The sequence below is a fragment of the Glycine max genome, chromosome 5, assembly GCF_000004515.6.
Source record: "Glycine max cultivar Williams 82 chromosome 5, Glycine_max_v4.0, whole genome shotgun sequence".
Taxonomy (NCBI): domain Eukaryota; kingdom Viridiplantae; phylum Streptophyta; class Magnoliopsida; order Fabales; family Fabaceae; genus Glycine; species Glycine max.
In genome coordinates this window covers 2,592,258-2,607,464 of record NC_038241.2, presented here as the reverse complement: position 1 = coordinate 2,607,464, position 15,207 = coordinate 2,592,258, and the positions used below count along the sequence as shown (strand labels likewise).

Below are 15,207 nucleotides of genomic sequence, written 5' to 3'. Positions count from 1 at the left end.
TAGGTAGAAAGTAAGAGACGTACCTCAACGCATGCAATTAATTTATGACGGAACAAGCTAGGTAGTCCAAGAATGACAAATTAATTAATCAATGCTGTGTGAGAGCAATTAAGATGCTGGTAATCTTGCTTAGTGGATTCAGCGGAGCGAAGGGGCGGAAATTAAATTAATTATTAGCTTGACTAATTATATTGGGTAGTGGGATTAGCCATATAGGAGTTTTATGCAGAGAGAATTTGATACTGTAATAGCATGGGGTGGGTGGGGTTGTGTAAATTAATAGCCTTACGTAATTCTGATCTGAGCCACCTCTGCTTACACTTATCTGAGTCAAAACAAAAGATGTTTTGTAACATCTGTGTTTTTCTCTGCACATGACACGATTTCATGGATTTACCCACGTCTTCAACGCGTTTCCAAACACACTAACCATGGATAGCAAACAAAACAGAGAACAATAAAACAAGAAATTATGGTGAAAGTCAGGTATAAAATCTGGCACCATATTTCGTCCACTAGGCTTGTGTTTTTAATTTTTTTTTTTAAATGAAAAAGGCTTGCTTTTAAGCCTAACATTAAATATACTTTGTATGGAAGGTAAACTAAAATCGGAAGAATTTTAAATCTGTGAAAGAAAGAAGCTATAGATGTAATGTGACCAAAGTACAATAATTAATGGAATCTCTAAACTATTATTTACTATCTAGTTAGCACATAGTGTCCGAGAAAAGATGCAATACCACACTAAAACTGAATTGCATGAAGTTTCTTTAAAGAAAAAAAAAATCTTACAACAAATAAATACATAGTAGCACTAAAGAACTTGAATTTTTTAAATTTGAACTCCAACAAGAGGAGAATATGATCATCTTGCCCTTTGTCTTGTGCCTGTTCTATCCAAGACCTTCTCCTCAGAATTTGGTTCACATTATTCTCCCACAGCAATTGAATTCTCTGGCTGCACATCTGTGATCCCGTTCTCCTCGTCACTAATTATATAACGGATTGCAAAGATATTGAAGTAGATAAAATTCAAAACTCCAAGTGCAGAAATGAAATAATAGTAGTAGTCAAGCCTATTCATATTCAAATCATGACCCCCTATCCATGCTGTTTTCCCCCTTTGTGATGTTGCTTTGTGGACAATATTGACAATCAAGGACCCTATGTAGTTTGCAACGGACAAGCTCAGATAAAACAATGCCCCAGCAACAGTTCTCATGCTCTCTGGCATCTGCAAGGTGAAGAATTCCATTATAGCAACAGAAGCAAAGGCCTCATTGAGGCCTGACAGTGCAAACTGAGGCATCAACAATGCAAAGCTCAATGGTGAAATGAACAAGCCATGTTTTAAGGCCGAGTCGCGACGCTTCTTTTCAACAATTGCTGCTACCAACATGCATAAGATGGACAGCAAGATGCCAATTCTGATTCTTTGCCTCATGCTCAATCTTGGAGGCTTTTTGGTGATCTTCCTCACTAGGGGAATGTAGACACGCTCATAAATGTATATCCAAATGGAGAGTGCTATCATTGATGTCAAGTTCATCCACCCTGGTGGGACCTTGAAGTGTGGTCCAATAGACCTTTTGGTTTGAACAACTTGAAGCACACCAAAAGTGTTCTGCTGGTCCATCACAATGAAGCAACAAATTCCTGCCACCCACACTGGCAGAATTCCCAGCAAGCACTTGAAGTGTTCCACTTGTTGCAAACTACAGAGCCTCCAAACATTCCTAGCCATGCCTTGCTCATTCAACTCACTAGGATCAGCTATTATAGCAGCCTTGTCAAGGAACTCGAATCTATCCGTCTGAACTATCCTATCCTTCTCCAATGTAGAAGCAGGAGTAGGATTGTAAATGGCTCTACCAGAAGCCTGAATGTTGCGTTTTCTAAACGCCGCCGCAATGACTTTAGCCATGTCTGTGAAGATGCTCCCTTGAGGCTTCTTGCAAATGTAAGTGTGGCGGCCGAGTAGGAAGATGGTAATTGAGAAACCAAGACAAGCAGTTGGAATTGCAAATCCTAAGGTCCAGCTTATGTTGGTTTGGATATAGACAACAGCAGTGAGGGCTATAACAAGTGCAATGGTGAAAGTGAAGTACCACCAATTGAAGAAGCTCTCAAGTTGTTCCCTTCCCTTCTCTGTGTTGGTGTCAAATTGGTCAGCACCAAAAGCAATGTTGCATGGCCTAATGCCACCAGCTCCTATGGATAACAGTCCAAGGCCTGCAAAGAGGACAGCTAACTGCCAGGCTTGTGGCAATTGACAATGAGGTCTCTCCTTGTCCTGGCAGGTATGTGGTCTCAGTTGATGTATACCTGCTGTTAGGGTTATGGTCAAAATACCCTGTCAAATACAATCCAAGCTTGTGATATATATCTATATGCATGATCTCTACCAAGTTAGTAAGAAAGTAATTTGAGCAATAAGGGATTTGAATTTTTGGTGCAATGCTCAATCATAGTCTTTAATTCATTTTATTTCCTATAACATAACCACCCAATATAGCTTAATTAACTGACCTGTCAATAATTTGGATATGATTTGCTACATTTTGTTTTATCATGATACTACATAAGTGAATTAATGAATAATTGAGCATTTTTATCAATTTGAATATTTATTATAAGTTTTTTTTGCTGGTTAAAAGTTTAGGTGAGTCAAGTCCATAGGCTCACTAGGTCCTCACATTGACAATACAAATCGAATTCATATTCTTTTGTAATATAAGTTCATTTCTTATCAACTGGATCAATCTTTGTTGATAATACTTATTGGAAGTTACTTACATTTAATCTAGGCTTTGCAAGGTTATATATTGCTGGAAGGTAGAAATTAATATATAGGATGCCAAAATGAAAATTGGACAATAAAAACATGAGTCAGAAATGAAAATAATTATGTGCATAGAAAGAAAGACATGGGCATGCATCATGTTAATTTCCTTACCAGAAGTGATGAAAAACAGCCATAGAGGAGGGTCCGGAATCTTCCCAGATAAGAATCAGAAATGAAAGCGCCAATTATTGAGAAGATGTTGGAGGATCCATTCCAAATTTGCACCACATTCACCACAAATATGCCACTCAGGTTGTAATTCGTCACCAGGTACACGGTCAGATTTGATATCAAACTCATGGATGCCAATTTCTCGAAGGACTCATTACCTTTGCAAATCCAAATTAATCACGTTCATTAGAACAATGAATTATTAATATCGTTACATAAATTGTGAAATTAATGTGGAGGGAATTACGTACCAATGATGTATTTGATGGATCTCCACCCTCCTGCTTCTCTTGATGAAGCAGATGAAGCAGAAGAAGCAGAAGAAGCAGAGGGTGGTGCGGGTGTTCGCTCATGTTCTAACTCTAGTGCACAATGAGAATCAGTGTTCATCACATTCTCCATTTCTAAGTTCTGGGTTTATAACTCCATTCAACTCCTTCATATATGTTATCTATAAATTTGAATATAGTTTTATGCGCATTCCGTTTTGATAAGGCCAAGTAAAGCAGAGAAGAAATTTATATTCATTTTTTTATTTTTTTTCTTCTCAGAATTATGTCCTATTGCTGGCTGATTCTTTCAACGCGGTCAAGATTTTGAGATTTTTTAGGTGCCTTCTTCAAACAACCTAGGATTAGTTGCACGTACGGATGATCTGTGATGTAATTTTCATAGGATGTTGATTGTGTTTGCATGCGAACGTGGCTAGCATGGACCAGTAAAACATATGGTCCATTATGGACTAGTTGTTTGTAACCGCTAGATTTATTTTAAAGTATTCGATGGTTGAGATGTATCACTTGATACGGTTAACATAATTTTTTAATATTTTATTTTATTTTTTATTTTAAACGGAGTTTACATAAATGTTTCTTTGTAGTTGACACAATTCTTCTTGAGTTTATCTCTTCTATTGTCCCATTCACCGCGTAGGAGAACGACGCTTGAAACGGTGATGAGGAAGTTGTGGCCAGTTGGTGGACAAGGTCATTGTATAACTTTAAGAAAAATAAAGACTCTTAGAAAACAACATTTTATAGCCCGTCAAAAAGACATGGTCCATAATGGACCATATGTTTCACTGCTCCACAAGAGTTTTGCCTTGGGTTCGCGTGCTTTTCATACAATATCATGGGTCAAATTTGGATTAAATCCTTCCTAAATGACTGTGGCTTTCTTGTTTATCTTAATTAATCCTTTCAAAGTATATTGATTAGTGAATTAACATACTTTTTAAAATATTTTTTTATTATTTACTTAGATTTATTAAAAAAAAAAGTGAAGTAGCATGTGTTCTACAAAGGTGTTAGGTTTACAATATACAACTTTTTTATATAATAATAATAATAATAATAATAATAATATATTAATAATTATATATGTTAGAATATATATGTATATATACAATAATTATAAATATTCGTATATAACAATTTTATATTCACATGTCTTATATCTTTCTAATCTATATAAATCTTTGTTTTGAAAACTATTCTCTTTAGAAAAAATAATTTAAATATATACATAATTTTAATTAGCTATATGAGTTATTAATTTTTTTTATACAATATTTCATAATTATTAATTTACCTTTTCTTCACAAAGAAAAGAAATAACTGACATTAGTTATAAAAAAAGAAGAAAAACTAAAAAAATAATAAAAACATAAGATAATAATGCTTATTAAAAATATTAAATGGATAATATTATCTTTAAAACTTTCTTAAAAATATATAAAATTTAAAATACAATTACAAAGTAATAAATATACAAAATAAAATATATTTTTTAAACATAAAATTTTCTTATGAACAATCAAAATTATATTAAGGGTAAATATTCATTTTTATCCATAAATGTGTAATTTACTGAGAAATGTGTCCTTGAAAGATGAAAATACAAAATTTAATCCTCGAAAGTGTAAAAAGTATGACAAATATATCCGGCGATTAACTTTCGTCCGTCACCGTTAATAAAATAGTCTACGTGGCACAGAGAGACAAATTTGTCACCGAAATGATTGTCAACACAGTCATCTCTAATTGTCAGCATATGGACATATTTGTCATATAATATTTTTTTACTTTTCGTCTTCTCCCTTCGCAGACAAATGCGTTCCTGAAAGATGAAAATACAAAATTTAGTCTTCAAAAGTGTAAAACGTGCGAATAAAATATATATGAAGTTAATAGTAGATTATGATTAATTATTATAATTTGGAAAAATTTATAATGATTTTGTCAAAATTTTGGAAGAGTTATATCACATGGAGTATAAAAAAATTATTTACAAGTTTATAAAATGAGTATTCTTTTTTCTTTTAAACTCAATTTAATTTATGAGTTTTTATTATTAATTTAAAGTTAATAAAGAAAATACAAAAATAATTATTTATTATATTTTTTCTTATTTACATTTTTTTACTTTAACCTTATTTCTATGATCTAAATTTCAACTAACAACAAAATTGAAATTTTAAATGTACACTGACTTTTGTTTCCTGTTTGAGATGAGTTAAATTAAAAAAATAATATTAAATTACTAATTGAATCCTTTTCTCCCAATCATTATAATTTTTTCAAATTATAATAATTAATCACAATCTATTATTAATGTCCGGATATATTTGTCATACTTTTTACACTTTTAGAAACTAAATTTTATGTTTTCATATTTGAGGGAACGCATTTGTAACGGGTGAGAAAACAAAGAGGAATAAAATATTATATAACAAATATGTCTCTATGATAACAATTAGAAATGACCATGTTGACAATCATTTCCATGACAATTTGGTCTCTCTGTGTCACATAAGTTATTTTATTAACAGTGATGGACAGAAGTTAATGATCGGACATACTTGTCACACTTTTTACACTTTCGAGAACTAAATTTTATATTTTTATTTTTAAGATACACATTTATTAATAAATTACACATTTAAAGATAAAAGTGACTATTTATCTTTATATTAATTATATTTTGCCTGTCTGCCTTACTGGCTGCTTCTGTCCTGTTTTGTTATCTATGGGGTTAATTAGTACTTATATCTTCATTCGAATATATTTGTCCTATGTATTCTTGGTTACCACTGGTATCATCTTTATAAAATCTGTTTTTGTTTTAGGCAACTTGAAAAAAAAAAACTAAGACCTCAGCAAAAATGAAAGGTAACATAAAATAAAATTGGACCTTTAAAAATATATCTTACCTTCATTTTGGTAAAGTTTATCACATACAACTTTGTGAATAAAACTTTTTTTTACTAATCATAATACTGGTACAAACTATTTATCTTTGAAAATAATCATTTATTTTTGTCAAAAATCATAAATGCATGTAAACTAAATATTTTTTTCTAACACAATTTATTTTATATTTAAAATCAGAATTTAAATTTTAATATTTAAAAGACATAAGTTGCTATTAATTATATGATATGAATCAACATTTGAACAACCAAACACAATTTACATTACCCACACTAGATGTACTCCTCCTCCCTCCCAGCAACCTTTCGACCTCTGTTTGCCGCCGTCGGAGGCAATTTCTCACGGCTGACATTTATTTTTCTTTCCTTACCAACATTGTTCCTTCCTTTCCCCAACAACCCCTAGTTGTTGATCACCATCTCTTTCATAAAATACATGTACCCCTAAAATGCCAAATTGAGGTTATTCCAAAGATCGAGAAGTGACAAATATGACCCAAAGAGCATTTAACTTAATATCTCAAAAGTTGGAGAATTCATTAATAGCTTGATAGATTAAAAAATATAGTACTTTTGCCGCTTGCTTGCTCATCTTCTTGTTATCTACTGCACAAATGCATGTTTAGACCCTTAGCAGCCAAAACCAAGGCTTAAAAACCAAACCCAGAAACAAATCTACAGTGTAAGCGCCATATATCAATGAATGAATTTATAAATGTAATAATGCAGTGCTGCCATTTATTATTGTTACAAAATAAATAAAAAATGAAATAGATTAAATATCTCCCCGTATGGTTCTTCTACATGTCTGGCGCATCTCAGCCACGCGCTACTTTGACTAAATCTACCAAACTCCCTTTCATCAACTTGCTGACGTACCACAAAATTTTTGACTTATTTGCGAGTATCCTTCACACCCACACACGCGAGTGGTTGAAAAGCTTCATTTTTTAATTGCGTTCTGAACAATGGCTATTCCAACCTGCACCACTTTTGATACCATTTTTCAAAATACTTGTCCTTCTTCACCCTCTTGGTAAAAAAGTATATAAAATATTGGAGTAAGATGAAAGCACTCTTTTTTATCCTCTTGCTTGAAATTCATGATTACTGTTATTTTGAGTTCAAACTTGAAAGTTAAAACTTAAAATCATGGTAACACACTAACACCTGGGTCTACGTCGTCATCACACTCCCAACCCTACCCACACTTTTCCTAATGAATCATCACTTTAAAGTGACACACTCTCAGTGACTAGTTTCATTTCCACCCATTGAACTTCAAAGTTCAAATCTGTTTGGGGAGTTTTGAAAATGGAAATGGGGACTGTAGCATGGATTTTCTTGGTGATTATGGTCACATTTTTCTGCCCTTCCTCTCTTGCTCTCACTCAGGATGGTTAGAACCATGAACCCTTTTTTCTTTTTCTGTTTCAACTCCTTTTCTATGCTGTGTTGAGTTTTTTCTACTTTTTTTTTATTTGGGGGGAATATTTGCATTCTGGGTAGTTTTCAAATTTTCACCTTTCACTTCCCATTTTGGGATTTTGTTTCTCTCTCCAAATTTTTGTGAAATGCCTTTTCATATGAGAAATAGAGTTTGAAGTTGTAAACTTTAACTTTTTAGGCGATTTTCATTCATCTGTTAGGTATGGCGTTGTTGGAAATCAAAAGCACTTTGAATGATACTAAGAATGTTCTGAGCAACTGGCAAGAGTTTGATGAATCTCCTTGTGCATGGACTGGTATCTCTTGTCACCCTGGTGATGAACAAAGAGTTCGCTCAATGTATGCAAACAACACATGCTCTTCATTCTGTTACATGTTTTTTTTTTTCCACTTTCTCAGCTGAGTGTGGCACTTTGTGTGTGTTTTGTTCTTCAGAAATCTGCCATACATGCAACTTGGAGGGATTATATCTCCCAGCATTGGTAAACTCAGTAGACTACAGAGATTGTAAGTAGAAAACATGTTCCTCCTAGTATTGGTAAAGATGCATCTATGACTTATGCGGTTTCTATTCCATTCAATGGCTTGCAATGAATCAGGGCACTTCATCAGAACAGCTTGCATGGAACCATTCCTAATGAACTTACCAATTGTACTGAGCTAAGAGCACTGTAAGTGAAATGTTTCACTACTAATGAACTATTTAGCAATTCCCTAAATAGTTCACTGCTTTTATGTCATGCTGGTGGCTGACTTGTCTCATTTGACTGTGTATTGAAAGGTACTTGAGGGGTAATTATTTCCAAGGAGGCATACCATCAAATATTGGAAATCTTTCATATTTAAATATACTGTAATTCCCAATCCCTTGTTTTTTTTACTATTACTTTATGATGCTTTAAACTTGTTTCTGGCTTTTGTTTCTCGACTGCATTTTAATTATTCTTTGGGAATCTAATACAGGGATTTATCAAGCAACTCATTAAAAGGTGCTATACCTTCCTCTATTGGCCGTCTCTCACATTTGCAAATTATGTAAGTCAATTTGGCCTAAACCGCCGTGGCATAATGATAGTGATAACTTCAGTTTGTGCTGACCCTCCTTCCATGTCTTAGGAACTTGTCTACCAATTTCTTTTCTGGTGAAATTCCCGACATTGGAGTATTAAGCACCTTTGACAAGAGCTCGTATGTACTCTTTCCTGATGAAGCCTTGTAGTTTAGCTGATACATCTTAGCCTTTATTTAGATTAATATTTTTGACTTCTTATGCATTATAGTTGGGTGCTAATTTAATATATTTGCAAGCTTAAATGATAACTGGTGTGTTTTATTTAAATCAGTGGAGTCTCTGTCAAAAAAAAAAAAAAATCATTGGAGTCTATCAACAGTGCATTGATTAATTGTATATTATTTGAATTGAATGGTAAAAAATGTGGAGCAAATATTGAAGTCAATATCTTATTTTTTCTGGACATTCTGCTTTCTATATTTCTTACATGTTAGGAAAAAGAATACCTGTTGTGATTTTTAAGTTTTTTTTGGCTCTTAGAGTTAGTTTTTACAGACAGCAACTGTTGTTGTTATTGAACATGGATAGCGAGAACTACTTTTCATCAACACTACATGAATCTTGAATTTTCTTAAACTTTCTATATCATCTCTGTTATTCTGTTAATGTATTTGCACCGTGACCAGCAAGTTGGTTTTATTATATTTGTACTTGTGTTAACAAATTCATTGCTTGTAAATAGGTTCATTGGCAATGTAGATCTTTGTGGGCGACAAGTCCAAAAGCCATGTCGGACATCATTTGGTTTCCCTGTGGTGCTACCACATGCTGAAAGTGATGAAGCTGCAGGCAAGTCATATACTTGGATTTGATTTCAAAATGCTATCTGATTTACTGGATTTATAACCGATATACATATTAAGAATCATGGTTGACATTTGTATGATATTAACATTTTAATATATGCAGGCCCTACCAAAAGACCTTCACATTACATGAAGGGGGTGCTTATTGGTGCAATGGCAATTTTGGGTCTCGTACTTGTCATAATCCTTTCATTCCTTTGGACTCGTTTGTTATCAAAGAAGGAACGAGCAGCAAAGAGATACACAGAAGTCAAGAAACAAGTTGATCCAAAAGCAAGTAAGAACAGTGGTGTTTCAAATTTGACAATCTCCTATTAGATGGAAAAAAGAAAAGACAATCTCCTCTTTTTTATAAATGCTAATATAATCTTTAACAGGCACAAAACTTATTACCTTCCATGGTGATCTACCATACACATCATCTGAGATCATAGAGAAGCTGGAGTCTCTTGATGAAGAGAATCTAGTAGGATCAGGAGGATTTGGTACTGTTTACCGAATGGTGATGAATGACTGTGGTACATTTGCTGTTAAGCAGATTGATCGAAGTTGTGAAGGGTCTGATCAAGTGTTCGAAAGGGAACTAGAGATCCTCGGGAGCATCAAGCACATAAATTTAGTAAATCTGCGTGGTTACTGCAGGCTCCCTTCTTCAAGGCTCCTTATCTATGACTATGTAGCCCTTGGCAGCTTAGATGATCTCTTGCATGGTATGATTCATTTTAATATGCACTGAACTTTGAATAACCGCTTTTTTTGGAACATTGTACAATGCTATTTAGGTGGGAATCATAGCTCTCCTTTATGTTTACTCTCAAGCCAGTAAATTTTGTCATCTCAGTGCACAAGTCTTTCAGACACCTGCTGCTGGATACACTGAAACTGAGCCTTGCAAGTGGCAAGAATTAATTAAGTGATTAGCAACAGCTAGCAAGTATACTAAGAACAAGAATTACATTAAGGCTTAAGTATGTGTTTGGTTCAGTTTATTTTGAAAAAATAATTACTTAATTTTGCTAGCTCCCTAAGAAGAGGTTTTGAAAAATAAGTTACCCTTAAAAAATATTCATTTCCGAACCTGCACTTGTAGTGACATTATCAGTGTTCCCAAATGTGTAAGAAAATGACCAACTATTCAGCCAAGAGCTGATACAAATTTAACTTTGTTGGGAAAATTCTAGAAGGGTGGGAATATTTATGATGACTCATCCTTTAGCTGTGCACTTTTCTAACTGTTCAGAATTCCTTTCTTCAGAAAATACTCAACAAAGACAACTATTGAATTGGAATGATCGCCTAAAGATAGCTCTTGGTTCTGCCCAGGGTTTGGCATACCTGCACCATGAATGCAGCCCAAAAGTTGTTCATTGTAACATAAAATCCAGCAACATACTGCTTGATGAAAACATGGAGCCTCATATATCTGATTTTGGTCTTGCAAAGCTTTTGGTTGATGAAAATGCCCATGTTACCACAGTGGTTGCAGGCACATTTGGTTATTTGGCACCTGGTATGTATTTACTGTTTAGCACTTCTGGATACTTGCAGGTGACTTGGTTATCCTTACTTTTGGGATTTTGGGTTCAAAGTGACCATATTCGTTCTTGGTATCTTGGTAGTTACAACTGACCTATGTCAAATGTGCTTAAAAGAGTGCCTGAATGATATACTAAATAGTTATGTGAAAAAGTACATATCAAGTGGTTTTCTAAATATATTATTTGATAATATATCAAGGGAAACAACTGAATGATTGATAATTTGTCGTTTATATGTCAACCAGAGTATCTACAAAGTGGGAGAGCAACTGAGAAGTCAGATGTATATAGCTTTGGAGTTCTATTGCTGGAACTTGTAACAGGAAAGAGGCCTACAGATCCTTCCTTTGTAAAAAGAGGTTTAAATGTTGTTGGTTGGGTAAGCTTTTTTAACTCATTCAATGCAAATCTCTCTAGTAACACATGAAAGTTTTTCAAACATAATGTACTAAACTTTTGGCAATCCTTTGCAGATGAACACGTTACTGAGAGAAAACAGAATGGAGGATGTGGTTGACAAAAGATGCACTGATGCAGATGCAGGAACTCTTGAAGTAATTCTTGAGCTGGCTGCAAGATGCACCGATGGAAATGCAGACGATCGTCCTTCAATGAACCAGGTGTTGCAGTTGCTGGAACAAGAGGTCATGTCTCCTTGCCCAAGCGAGTATTACGAGTCTCATTCAGATCATTAATGACAAAAATGATCCTATTCTGGATGTCATTGCTAGTTCCACTGCACCAAGGGATATATGATGCGTCTCTTGTTTTGTTTAACTGATTTGTTGGTATTTCTTACCCTTTCTGTGTGGCTTTGTGGATTATTTTGTAGCAAATGTGCGACAGAATATTTGTCAATTGTGAATAGATTAGTCAATTGTCTGAACCACTTGTCCCCTTCAAGAAGTCACGGGACAACTTGGACATTGCAGTGGGTTTTGGTTATTGGAATGACCTCCTTTCTTGCTATGAAATCTCATCACTTTCTTATCCAACTATTTGTTGATTTTGTTCATTTGGTCAACAATTTCATGAGAACACCATTAATCAACAACGAGCCAGAGTTAGTTAACCCGTGTGCAAAAAGAGGCCAGAACAGTTTCATTTTCATGTAACTACTTTATGGTGCTTCACAAAGCTAGTTTGTTATGGTTTCTATCGGTTAAGAAATGCCTAATAAAATTCTGGCCAAACAAACTTAAATATGTTACATGTTTATCTAGATAATTGACCCCTAGTCTCTAAAAATTATGGATGAGTAGTACTAAAAACTTGAATCCCTACTATTCTGAATGTCGTTTTTTTAAGTGTACTATTCTGAATGTCAAGATGAACTTGAGTTCATAAATGTCTTGTTTGCATTAAGTTCACTTCACCGCCACCGAGCTTCTGCTGAAAGAAACAAAATTCTCTTTCCTAAAACTTGCCTCGGAAAGTTTGATTGGAGTCTTTAAATTCTTATGCAAATTGGTTGAAACTTGAAAGGTTGTACCTTAGCATCTCGGGGTATCTGTTTTTAAAAATGTAATAAACATTGTGACTTAATTTTCGCGTAGTGTTAGCGATATAATTTACTGTTAATCAAATTAGAAATCACCGTAAGAACTTTAAAGTAGTTATTATAAAAATTAATATTTTAATTATACATTGTTATTTTATGGTTATGATTATATTATAGTATAAAAAAAATCTTTATACTGTTAGTATAAATTAAATTCTTATTTTTTTATCTTTAATTATTTTTTATTTAGTAATACACTTTTATTTTGGAATAAAAAATACTAATTAGCGTTATGTTATGAGAGAAATTAAAATAAAAACTAATTATTTCCAAGAATAAAAAAAAATCTCAAACTTGGGCTTATATGTCCACTAAGCGAGAGGAGGTAGGGGCCCTGGTAGTGGTGGATGAGATAAGATTTTGTCTTGTTTGGTTGTCTTCTACATTGTTGGGTGTGTTTTTAAAAATTTAATGCAAAAGTTATAGGTTGTTAGAGGGTTGAAATTAAAGAATTAAGGAAAGAGGAAGAAAAACTCTTTTATTAGTAGCTTCCATGTTCTTAATGGGCATCCTTTGGGCCTCTTCAGAGGCCTATTCCTTTGACCCTATACCTCATATGATAGAGGGACTTTGAGAATTTAAGTGATCAATCATCTAAGACTGAAGGAAGAGTTGAGAAATGAGTCAAATGTCATCTCGAATTGTTGGTGTTGGTAATATTGGCACCAACTATATGGTCCCATTATTATTATTACCACCATCATCTTCTTTCTCTTCCTTGTGTTTTGACACCTTTATCAAACACAAGGGATTGGTGTTGGATTATTGGGCAGTTAGTAATAGTAATCATAAATATGTCCATAAAGGAAAGAGAGGAGGACATGGGATTGTGGCATCAAGCAACGTTGCTTCACCATCCATATGGGATGATTGGAAACCTGCCAAAACCCCTTCCACTCCTTCTCTCAGTGACATTCTTTGGCCCTCTGCTGATTAGTTTCCTCTCTCTTGTTTGTTTTCTGTTTATTACTCTTTTGGTTAAGGCAATTAGAATTCATCATAATTTAAATGGAACCACCCACTGTTGGATCTTCCTAATTATGGTAACTAGATTAGGTACAATCAAACTATGTGTATTTATATAAATTTGATGAGCTTTAAATGTTTTTCCTTTTAATTAAAAATATATAAGGGCTTACAAATGTTAACTTTTGACTAATTGCAATTCAAAAACAATTTATCACACTCTTGTTTATTCAATAGGGTAGGCCTAATAATGGGAGCTTAGATAGTTTGCTTATAGAGAACACAGATAGACCAAAAATAAAATCACCCCCCCTCTCCCCCCCCCCCCCCCCCCAAAAAAAAAAAAACTTTGTCTCTTAGCATGCTATTGCTATGTGCAGTAAAAAAAAAACATGCTATTGCTATGCAAATCTTCATGCATTCCAATTCTCTCTCATTATTTTAATTCTTACTTGAGAACTAAATCAGCCACATGTGATTGTGCAGAAGTACAATGTGTTCATGGCCCAAATAGGCTGTGCTGCAATTGGAGTTTTGGCATTGACAATATTTGGACCTGGATGGCTGGCCAGGAGTGCTAGTATTGGAGCCTCCGTTGCTTACATGATCATCACAAATCCCGTTCACCCCCCAGGTATTTTTGCTTCAGTGTTACTTTGTTGCCGCTTGAATCAACTCATTATTCGTTAAGCTTCCAAATTTGCTGGTTAACTTTATATTTGCAATGATATATGCACCTGCTAGCATGCCGTTGCTTTTCATTGATGGTCCTAAGTTCCATCACTTGAATTTCTGGTATGCTGTGTATCCTGGTGCTGCAGCATGCATTCTGCTTAGTTTGGTGGTAAGGAATCTACTATACCCATTACATAGCATACATGTCTCCAAAAATAAGTTACTCATTGCATGTTTGCTAATTGGAAGACCCCTACTGTTTTTTCAGCAAGAGATGGTTGTATACTCGAAGAAAAATTTCAAATTTTGACCACTGCTCTGCACATTGATACATCTCTTCTGCTGTCTCTTCTAATTTAATTTGCTGAAGGACCAAGAAGAACATTCTTTGATCAGAATCATCATTGTAAGTAGAGAGCATCACCCAACCAAAAATGAATTAGTCCTGGATTTTCCTTCATTTAGCAAGGTCAAAAATGGAAATCAGATGGATTTTCATAGTTGCAGTATAGTATTGGTCTTGCAATGTGTTCAATGACTGTATTTGATCCGAAAATTATTTGAAAATAATGACTTTTAAACATTGTATATCAATTCGTGCCTCCTATATTAGACATTGTCCAAAGCCAAATATAGATGTAAGGGATCTAAATCATCAAAGACGGGAACAAACAGGAGTAAAATAGTGACAAATAAGTGAATAACACATAATACATTATCTAAAAGTAACCAACAGGGTTTGGGTCTAGTAGAAGGGACTAGCCCCCACAATGTGGTGAATTAAGGTTTAAATTCTCGTTGAGAAAGGTAATCACATTTAATGTTTGTCTGTGACTCAAATAGGAATATCTCCCAAGGAGGAGACTTGTGAAACAAAAAAAAATAAAATCTGTTGCATCAGTAATGTCTGCTG

General features: G+C 34.1%; 2 protein-coding genes and 1 long non-coding RNA gene across 3 annotated transcripts; 2 read left to right on the top strand and 1 right to left on the bottom strand.

The window, feature by feature from the left end:
- Positions 1–626: 626 nt before the first annotated feature.
- Positions 627–3,979, bottom strand: LOC102670465 (protein NRT1/ PTR FAMILY 2.8). The gene is given in 3 exon segments (XM_014775432.3): positions 627–2,353; positions 2,957–3,174; positions 3,268–3,979. Coding segments are annotated over 3 exon segments (1,857 nt in total). The 5' UTR covers positions 3,419–3,979; the 3' UTR covers positions 627–865.
- A 3,329-nt stretch (positions 3,980–7,308) lies between these two features.
- Positions 7,309–12,090, top strand: LOC100797653 (LRR receptor-like serine/threonine-protein kinase FEI 2). Its single transcript, XM_006579484.4, has 13 exons — positions 7,309–7,626; positions 7,877–8,015; positions 8,112–8,183; positions 8,276–8,347; positions 8,458–8,529; positions 8,640–8,711; positions 8,793–8,864; positions 9,431–9,537; positions 9,658–9,831; positions 9,932–10,264; positions 10,810–11,064; positions 11,338–11,471; positions 11,566–12,090. Exons 1-13 carry the CDS (start codon positions 7,542–7,544, stop codon positions 11,785–11,787), a joined length of 1,809 nt encoding a protein of 602 aa, XP_006579547.1. The 5' UTR covers positions 7,309–7,541; the 3' UTR covers positions 11,788–12,090.
- Positions 12,091–13,069: 979 nt separating this feature from the next.
- Positions 13,070–14,918, top strand: LOC106798873 (uncharacterized). The gene is made up of 3 exons (XR_001388543.2): positions 13,070–14,253; positions 14,364–14,463; positions 14,563–14,918. It is a non-coding gene; the product is annotated as an uncharacterized lncRNA (long non-coding RNA).
- The last annotated feature ends 289 nt before the right edge of the window (positions 14,919–15,207 follow it).

Excerpts from the sequence above, each read along its gene's own strand:
- LOC100797653 (XM_006579484.4), top strand. The coding sequence starts at position 7,542 with ATGGAAATGGGGACTGTAGCATGGATTTTCTTGGTGATTATGGTCACA. Across the intron at positions 8,016-8,111 it reads GAACAAAGAGTTCGCTCAAT|AAATCTGCCATACATGCAAC; the intron begins GTATGCAAACAA and ends TTTGTTCTTCAG. Across the intron at positions 8,865-9,430 it reads AGCACCTTTGACAAGAGCTC|GTTCATTGGCAATGTAGATC; the intron begins GTATGTACTCTT and ends GCTTGTAAATAG.